The 10341-nt window shown below is 40.1% G+C and overlaps 2 protein-coding genes across 2 annotated transcripts; both read left to right on the top strand.

Moving 5' to 3' along the window:
• The first annotated feature begins 4772 nt into the window (after positions 1 to 4772).
• Positions 4773 to 5528, top strand: LOC143618326 (uncharacterized). Its single transcript, XM_077090583.1, has one exon. The coding sequence runs from the start codon at positions 4773 to 4775 to the stop codon at positions 5526 to 5528; it is 756 nt and encodes a 251-aa protein (XP_076946698.1).
• Positions 5529 to 7731: 2203 nt separating this feature from the next.
• On the top strand, positions 7732 to 9766 carry LOC143618324 (uncharacterized). The gene is made up of 3 exons (XM_077090582.1): positions 7732 to 7753; positions 8510 to 9256; positions 9726 to 9766. Exons 1-3 carry the CDS (start codon positions 7732 to 7734, stop codon positions 9764 to 9766), a joined length of 810 nt encoding a protein of 269 aa, XP_076946697.1.
• The last annotated feature ends 575 nt before the right edge of the window (positions 9767 to 10341 follow it).

Genomic DNA, 10341 nt, shown 5'->3' with positions numbered 1-10341 from the left:
GCGAACAAGATCTTCGCTAATGTTACCCAGACTTAGCTTCTTCGAGTTGAAGCGAGTGATGAAGTCTAGCAAAGATTCATCTTCCTCTCGAATGCATTTGAGGATTGTCCATTGCTCCTCGGTATATTTTCTTTGCTGGCTGAAGTGTTGGCTAAACTTCTGTTGGAAGTCTGCCCAGTCGTAGATGTGGTTAACCGGTAGACGATCGAACCACGCTCTAGCGGCCCCCACAAGCGTCATTTGGAACATGTAACACCACGTAGGTTCCGTCCAACTACTGACGGTTGCCCCCGCTATGAATCTGTTCAAATGATCATCTGGGTCAGATATACCATCATATGTGCCTATGCTTGACATTTGTTTGGCACTTTTTGGGGCGATTGCTTCCGCAATGTCCCTTGCAAATTTGGACGTTCCCGCATTTGCAACGTTTGGTCTGAATGTTTTGGAGAAGTCACGTGGACTTCCACCTGTGTTTATTGGTTTGAAGGCTTTTCCAAAATGCCTTCTCGGTTGGGAGTCCGTTTCCTTACGCTTCCCTTTTGCCCTATGGCGAGGGTTCGCGTCGGAGTCGGATTCCTCCGAGTCGTCCAAGTATTCTTCGAATTCGTCAGCCTGTTGGACGGAACACAAGCGTTCGTCCAACTCAGCTTGGAATTCCTTCTGACGTGCCTCCGCCCATGCCTTAACTTCATCGAGTGTTTGGCGGGGGAGCCTTCGTTTCTCTAACTGGGTATCGGTGAATCCCAGTGAGCGATTATTTACTGCACTTGCCCCAGCTTGGGTAACTGGGGTAGTGTTTGTAAAATTTACTTCACTTGCCCCGGCTTGTGTAACCGGGGTAGTGTTTGTAAAGACTGTGTAGCCGGTATTCCCCCCAGTAGCTGGGATTGTGGTTACCGGAGTTTCTTTAAACATCTTAGAAGTTTGAAAAAACTGGAGAAAAATGTTCTAGCTTTATGCACGGATGGCGCCAATGAAGAAACACTAACCGGACCCCGGGCAGATTACGGATAACCTGGGGGTTAGATAGATGTTTCCCACGAGGGGTTAGACCCAAAGAAGATGGTTCTTCTGATAACCTGCAAAACAGACACCGTGAGCTTGTCACTGAGAAGGGGGGGGGGGTTCCTCCTTGTGACCACCCTCCGGCGTGAGAATCAGACTAGATTGCTCTTTAAATATAAATGTATATTAAGAGATTGCTAGAGCAGATATCAGGTATAATATGATGATAATATGGTAAGATATGATGAGATGGTCATACCATTTGTGGTATTTATAGCCGAAGGTAGGTTTCCAAGGAGGTGTGGCCGGCTGAATAGTATTCCTGTTCAACCAACAGTGGCCTACGCACGTGCCCTGCTGGTAGTTGGTGGGTAGGCAGCGGCTGATAGTGACCAGGCCTGCTGTGTACCATTCCTTTTCCACCAACTGCCGGCTATGCACGTGGTATGGCAGTAGTTGGTGAGTAGGCAGCGGCTAATAGTGACATACAGTACAGGAGCATGTTGCTCGCCATACTGTTGTCAATAAGCTGTCGTATCTTTAGTCAGATCTTTTGCCCATACCTCGTCAGGTACAGTACAGAAGATCTTCCTGTATCGTACGGACTGGCTTATTTGGGCGGGAGTATTCCCCCTCCCGCCACTGTGCGGGATTGTTCCCGGCTTTGCTCATTCCTTCAGGTGACACTGATTGAGAGCTAAGTGCCTTGTGCGTGTAGCCTTGCTGCGCGGGTGGCCTTCCCTGATGGCTTGTATCCGAGGCTGCGGGAACATGCGGAGTCCTTCACCATTGGGAGGCATTTCCTGCAGGAACAGCTTGCGTACTGCGCGTAAGGACGTCACGTCTCTGAGCATGGTTGGTCCTGCGGATCTAGTTGGTTTCTGCGCAGACGCCCCTCTTCAAGGTGAGTCTTGCGGGTCCAACTGGGCTCTGCTGGGACCTACCTCTTCAGAAACATAGATATTACATCAATATAGCAGGTAGGTGGGCAATAAGTTGCGCCGCCATCCCTTTCTGAATTGCAAACCCTAACCTGCTAAAGACATACCCCTGTCTCTTTGGATGACACATTGCTTTGCACAACCCGTTGGACCCTGGTTAGGAAACGAATAGCTTCCGGTACCAAGGAGCCAAAGGTATCAAAATCCAGAGGGACAAAAACATGTTGGTTCTCTTCGCAGGCTTTAGCATGTTTCTCCACCTTCTTCGTTTCAGCCCTTTTCATTGCTTGCCCATCTACAAACTCATTATCCCTCAAACTAGATAAAGGAGATACCCCTCGTGAGGTCAACACAAGCGTGTTTTCCCCCGGCCCAACCAAAGACGAGCAAATATGCCGGTCGTAGAGTGGATCTCCTTTCCGTGGGGACTGTAAGGAAGTTTACGGGGGCTTTCTTTTTAGCTGATATCTCAGCTCGCCTTAAGATGTCCCAAAGAACGTCCTGCACCCAATCATGTCGGTATTTGAACCCAGGCATCTCCTTGCAATGAACCGCATGCTCTCCGAATTTATCCAGGCAAGCCTTACGGCAGATCGAACATGTTTAGTCTTCAGGGTACATTGGGACCATCAAACGGTACTTAAGAATGGCCATATACTCGACCGCAGACATGCTTTGGCCCAAGCCATCAATCGGGATAACGGTCAGAAAATCTTGGGCATGAGGACCTTGTAAGCATTCAAAAACCACCTTCTGTCGGGGGACAATCCAAAAACTTCTCCCAGGCTCTGAGCGATTTTGCCAAAAAGGGCATTCGCCAAAGTTTTTTGAGGCTTTGGTGGGGCGGTGTCCTTATTAGAGAAACCACCAATGTCAAAGTCTGGGAGAGCGCCATTTAGGCGTTCCAGGGCCTGCACGTAGTCTGAGTCCAGGTCGACAACTCCACTATTCCTTAAGATGTGATTCTGTAGCTTCCAAGACTGAGCCCTCGACGCTATAAAAGCGTAAACCCCAACATCATGAGCCGAAAGAAGGCCTAAACCCCCAAGCGCATCGGTAAAGATGCAAGTCGCCACTGAAGATCACCAAAGAACGGGCCTCCACATACAACTATGTCTTCGATGGCTTCTCGAAGCCCCTTATCAAAACAAGATACCGCATCATCCATCATATGGGGGTGGCATGTTCGTAACCCAAAAAACAACTTAGCAACCCCCATGCAAGACCTAAGCAGGAGGAGTTCGCTCTAGGGATCCCTAAGGCAATGTAAGAGTTTCATAAGATCAACCGCACGAGATGCTCTCCGCCTCGCCAACTCCTTAATAAAGTAGGGATCTCGACTAACAGCCCCTCCAAGGAGCTTTACCCCTCTCTCTGGTCTACCAATCCCACTAGAGAAAAGCCCATCTTTAACTTTCACTCCATTACATGTTGGCCAAAAAACCTCGGTTTTCTTAATATTAAATATGATCAATCTATAAGATTATGTGACCTCCTAAAAAAACAACTCTATCATCTTATTGTGAGCAAAACAATCAATACTTACTGGTGTAAGAAGACGGATATTACACACATTAATAGTAGACGATAACGGTGGGTGGCAGATTGGTGAACAAATTTAGTAAAAAGCAAAACAATAACCAAGTCTGTTTAAAGGAAACTATAGGAATCTAGTTATTAATGATGTTTTTAAGTTGTAGTTATAAAATAGACTATTATAAATTGCTTCATTCATCATGTCTTTTATTTCCAAAAAATCTATTTGTGTTGTTTGGCATCTTAGGACATAATTTATATGAATATGAGAATAGTTCATTTATAAACAACAAGCATGAGATTCTTATAAACGCCTAGCTATACCTCACTTTATCTCCAATATTCTCTCTTTGAGAAGGTCTGTCGAAGTGGTAGCGGTGTCTCTCAAATGATCATAATACTTTATATATATCCAATTACCCAAATTCAAATCCTTTTATATACATGAGCTGAGATTTAAATCAGAAACCTCTTATAAGAAAACATTAAAAAAAATCTTCTAACCATCAAATCAAAAATGGTAATGGCTTCTCTTTGACTGTTCATATATCTTTCAAATAAAAGCTCTACGTAAAATTTATTTTAAATTCTACATCATTAATTCACTGACAAACAAAGCCTTTTAAATATTTGAGTTTAAGAGGGTAAAGTATTGGATTTAAGTCTCACCAAAAATAACATAAATTCGCCGTTAAAAAGAAAAAAAAAACTCAAAATCCATTTAGGCATTTAAGTAAATATATAAGTTGGTTGTGGTTTAATGGCAGAGCACTCACTTTACAAGTGAGAGGTATGGGGATCAAACCTAACTACCACCAACTTATAAGGGAGATATGAGGGATGATCCTGGCTTGCCAGGGTTCGAGTCCTAATCTCACCCGGTTTTACCGGCTCCTCGCTGTCGTGCCGTTTGGCGGGCGTGGGGTCGGGTTTTATCCGGTGAATCCCTCAACAGGTGGACCGCTAGGGGCTCTGTCCGTCCGGACTAGTGGTCGGCTCGGGCTACCTTTAGCCAATGGAGACCGCGTACGAGGTACCCGGCGTTACTTAGTTGGCCGTTTAAAAAAAAGGTAAATAGTAAATACCAATCCCATAAATATTTCTTGAATACATAAAACAATCTATATGCGACAAAGAATCTTTCCCAAATATTAAACTGTCCCATTCCATCTCAAACTACTTGACTTCAACTCAAATTACCATCCTACCCTTACCTTAAATCATGCCTATAAATCACACCTTCTCTCATAACACCACATTTTTATTTCATTTCATTTTCACCACAGCATGGCTGTTGATGTTTACACCAGCCCAAGACTCTCTTTCTCAAACGACCCGGAACCCGACCCGACCCGACCCGACCCGACCAGACCCGGTGACCTCTTATTATCACCCACTTTTGATTTCGATTTTCGAACCTCAAATCTCACTCCAGCTGATGAACTATTTTCCAATGGCAAAATACTCCCAACCCAAATCAAATATAATAATATTATTCATAATAATAATAATAATATTCATACTATCCAAAACCCGGATAACAAAACCAAGAAACGACTTAAAGAGCTAATTGAAGACCAAGATCCGGATCAAGAACCCGAACCCGAGAAACCATCACCCAAATCATCATTCTGGCAATTCAGAAGAAGTGCAAGTTTAAATTGTGACAACTCAAAGAACACAAAGGGGTTGTTTGGATCATTATCAATCAAGAGTTTAGCAAGGAGTAATTCAACCGGGTCAGCATTAAACCCGAAACCCAATTCGGGTCAAAAAGTTGATAAGTCAAAGGAGTCAATGTTTTTAAGAAGGTGTTCGAGTTTAAGTCAACACGTTCCTAAAAATAATAATAGTAATAGTAGTAGTCATAATAATTCGCATGTTTATTACAGTTTTCGAAACTCTACTAAGGAGTCCAGAACCGGGATAAGGATTATCCCGGTTCTAAATGTGCCACCGGCGTATAATATTGCTAAAGGGTCGATTAATTTTTTCGGGTTTGGGTTTTGTAATGGGAAGATTAAAAAGAAGACAAGATCATAAGAGGTGGTGGTGTTTTATTATTTGTTTGATGTAAGTTTTGTTGTATTAGTTGTAAATATGTTTTTAGTTGTTATATAATATTAGGTTATATTGAGAGAATGAAATGATTTGATTCGGGAAGTATAAAGTTTACAAGGTGTTATAATGTTTGTTATAATTATGGTGTTTATGAATAACTGAAACTGATCGAACTATTTAGTAAGTCGGCTGGTTTGAGGTTTTAATGGTTTGGTTTGGTTTACGGTTTAGTTTTGACGGGCTTGCTGGTATAGCGGTTCAGTCTGGTTTGGAATTTGGAAGTAGAGTAAATTGAGCGAGTTGTTTAATTTATATTGTAGGAGAATTTGGGACCTTGTACAAACGCCGGAGACTAGTACATCGGGTACGCTCTTTATATACTAAATTTGTAGTTTTGAAGCAAGAGTTAGGGACTTTTTAGGTATGTAAGTATGAAATCTCGAGAAAAACACCATTAACTTTCCTCATGCTTAAGCACTACAATATGTTGTGGACCTATATTTACCCTTTGGATACCGACTAGCGATTAATCAAGATTAAGAAGTTTTAATCGAGATTAAATGGATTGAAATTTTATATGTAATTTTTCATATATATATATATATATATATATACATGTAATTTTTCATATATATATATACACACACACACCAAATTTTATATATAAATTTTCAATTTTAACTGATTTGGAGTAAATAGCGATTAATTGGCGATTTTTACAACCCGCTTTTACAAATTTTATATACATACTCAATCCCGTTTGACTTTTTTTTGTCATTGTTCGAAGATATTTAGTGGTTGGGTCCAAAATTTTACTAAACTAATAGAACAGGATAGTCAAGTTAACACGTCTCGTATTTGATCTAATATGCTTGTAACAAAATCGGAATTAGTATTATTGAAGTTGCTTTTTTTAAAATGTGGGAATTATAATAATTAATAATAATGAACCCTAACCATGATATTAGATAATTAGTATGATTGAACCGCGATTTTTAAAGTGGGAATAATTGTTGTAGTACCTAACCGAAAGCTTTTGAAACTTTTTTACTATTTTATGACATTTTTTTAATAAAAAATCTTATAACTAGTATTTCTATTTGTATATGTATTATAAGCATAAATGTGATAAATCAATAAAATAATCTAATAATTTATCTTTTTGACAATTTGTCAAATTCTTTTCGAGAATAAGATACCTTCTCAAATTACGTTAAGATTGTTGTGTGTGGTTAAAAGTGGTGGGAATAGATTTGTATGCCTAGTACGAAAATGATGAAATGTGCATGAGCATGTCTAAAGGTTGGGGAACATAAAAACAAAGCATCCTTGTTTAATGCTTTTCCTTCTTCATTTTTTTTTTTTTTTTTACTCTTGCTTTTTTTTATTTTCCTTTAGCAATGTGAATCTGATTTAATAATACACATAAGACCATCCATATTGGTTAGAGTTAGAAACACTTTTAAACACATCCCACTTGATGAGAGCATCTCCAATGGCCTCCATCGTTTCCTGCCCAAAATTTAGCCAATGTATAAAGGCTTGCCCTTGTTCGAACCTTACTGGCCTCCATCGTTTCCTGCCCAAATGTCGTGCCATCTCATCCTACGGGCGGCTCATAGGGTGACGCAAAGAGACTTAATTGATAGATTATACACAACCATATGTTTGTAGTTCACAATATTCACCTTTAAAAAGACTGGATTTTTTTTAATAGCAGAGATTATATAAAAAACAAAGAAATCGGCAAGAAGCCAATTTGTTTAAAAGACTGGATTTGTTTAATAAAATTGAATAAACACAAAAGTATTCTGTTGCATGAAAAAAAAGACAATAGGTTTTTATTACTATCTTCTGTGTTATTATTGTTATAACGTGGTTGAGATAGTAGTGAATATGAATAGCAATTGTAGTGCTTGAAACAGTAAAAGTAACACAACACGTGTCTATATTAGCAAAAAAAATATTGTTCAGTTAGCAGTTAGCACTAGAAAAATTAAAAAGAATGTTGTTTAGATTGACAGAAGAAAGTGTTGCTTTTTTGTAACTAAAACTGTAAAACATATAAAGTTGTACTTGAGTGTAAACAATGTTGCATTTTTGCAAATAAAATTATAGAAAATGCTTAATTAACAATAAAAACTTGCATTATTGCAACTAAAATCGTAGAAAACTAGTGTTACACATGACTTGTTGCGTCAGGACAGGTCAGTAGAACTCGGGCGGTGATATAACCCAAAAGTTGTTGGTTCCCGGACATTAAGACGATAAGTCAACACGAATTTGATCGGTTTCGGCTACGTCCGTTATGGTATCGGAATTAACACTTGGGCGTCCATATAACCTGACACGTCGTTAATTCCGGGTGTTGTGGCGGTGATCCTAGGTTGGAGTCACGCTTCTCATACCCTATGCAACAAGTTATATGCAAAACTTAAGCAAACCCTCATGTTTGAGTGTTTACTATTTTCTCAATCCTATATATTAGTATGATTGTGAGTGGAAAGATGTATTATTTGATAGATAATGAAAATATATGGGTAATCATGTGTAGAACTTATAAAAAATGTATAATTATTATGGATAAATGTTTATTTTATTAAATGATATGGACGGGATGGGTATCAGACTAGAACGTAGTTAGTTGGTATTCTTTGTATAGTCCAAGGGACTAATGTGTAATATTTGTGTTTATATATATATACATGAGAAGGGGAAATGACACATTGCTCATAACCTATTATGGTATCAAGAGACCAGTTCATCTTCTCCCCTGCAATCTGATCAGTCTCTTCATTGCTCCTGATCAGTCTCTTGATTGCTCCCCTCATCTGAAATTCTAATCCCGCTGCTCCTCTCTCTATGGCTGACGATAGCAAGCCAACACCACCTCCCCCCCGCCCCTCGAATCCATCCCGCCACCACCATTACCAACATAAAAAATCACATACCTCTTGTTCTAGGAACCGAAGAAGGAAATTATAACAATTGGGTTGCCCTTTTTAAGGTCCAATGCACCGTTTGTAAGGTTCTTAATCATATAATCCCGCCCGATGCCGCCCCTTCAGAACATGATGAAGAATGGCTTTGTCTCGATGCCATTGTTTTACAATGGATTTACAGTACAATCACTAACGATCTGTTAACCACTATTCTCCATCCCGATAATACCGCTCATAAAGCGTGGCAAGCTCTGCAAGACGTTTTCGCCGATAACAAACCGTCTAGGGCAATCTACCTTCAACAAAAATTCTCTAATACGAAACTAGCGGCGTTTCCGGATGCAACCGCTTATTGTAGAGAATTAAAATTGCTTTCTGATCAGTTGTCTAATGTTGATGCTCCTATCACAGATCAATCCTTGGTTCTTCAGTTGATTACCGGGCTCTCCAATGAGTTTGATTACCTCGCTACTACCCTCCAACAGAAAGATGTTCTGCCTACCTTTACGGCTGCCCGTACTGCCTTGCTCACAGAAGAGTCCCGCAAAGCACAGCAACAGCCTACTGCAACTGCCAACGCTGCTGTGGTACAGCCCCCCACTGCAGTCCCGGATCAGCTTGCTGAGGTCTCCAACAGGTTCAATCAGCGAGGTACTGATAAGTATCAGGGGCGCGGTCGGGGAGGCCGTCACCGCGGCCGGGGTAGGGATCGCGGACGCAACAATTATTCTGTTTCGGGCAATTATTCTGTTGCTCCCGAGTATCCGTGTAACGATTCCGGCAAATTCAGGTATACCCTAGCCGGAATATACTATGTACGTGTTATTCAATACTGAATATATGAATTATAATGTGTTTATGCGGGTATATAAGATTCACAGTACGAATTATACTCAAATGTACAACTAGTCGTATCGGAATTACGATTAATCGATGAACGATTATTGAAACCCGAACGAATCGGGAATTACATTATAGACGAAATATATAATGTTTAGTGATGTTTACGAAGTATTAAAGCTTCGGGATAAGTGAATTATAGCACAGAAAAAGGATTTCGATTTATTAGTACGTCGGTACGATAAACGAAACCTTTAACATCGAACCAAGCAAGAGACGATCGATCAAGCCGAAAAAGATGAACAATTACCGATAATACGATGTGTTAAGTCAATAAACGTCATGGTTTAAGTTTTTAAAGTTTTTAAATCAGTTTTATATAAATTTTAATTTTAAGCCGAAAAACGACCGTTTTCGTCTCGTTTAGAGCGGAATTAAACGTTTAACCGAAAAACGAACTGAACCAGATTATCCACAACATTATCCGGATTACGCAATCCGAATATGTGGCCATGGTTGGAGATGTGGGCCCCCCCACCCACTTAACATGGACCGATCGGTCCATGCTAGTCACACACACACTTCACTTTTCTTTTTTCCCCATTATTTCTCCCAATATCCTCTCAACCTCTTCATCATCCATCTAAAACTCAAGCTTTTTAGGCAAGAACTCAAGGTATAAACATGATTTTAATGGTTGATTCTTAGTTTTGATTCCATAATCTTGAGAAAATGAGGTTTCAAATGAAAAATGGGTGAAAACCCGAGATGAAACCGATTCTTGGAGGATCAAGGGATGTATACAAGTTATACAAAGGATCTTGGTCCAAGAAAGTAGCTAAAAGAGTCAAAAACGAATTTTTACGGTCAAAATCTTTGTTTTGATGTTTTAATCGAAACCATGAAAGAAATGGCTTGATTGTGGGTATAACTTGCTTGGTGTGGTGTTGATGTGCTTGTAAGTGTTGTATCTAGTGGCTAGCAAAGGCTAGAAACCAAGATCTTTGCGATCT

This window comes from Bidens hawaiensis, unplaced genomic scaffold (genome assembly GCF_021521415.1).
Source record: "Bidens hawaiensis isolate Kalapana, Puna unplaced genomic scaffold, B.hawaiensis_p1.1 tig00069261_1, whole genome shotgun sequence".
NCBI lineage: Eukaryota > Viridiplantae > Streptophyta > Magnoliopsida > Asterales > Asteraceae > Bidens > Bidens hawaiensis.
The sequence above is the reverse complement of the archived record's forward strand: the minus strand, read 5'-3'. Positions and strand labels throughout refer to the sequence as shown.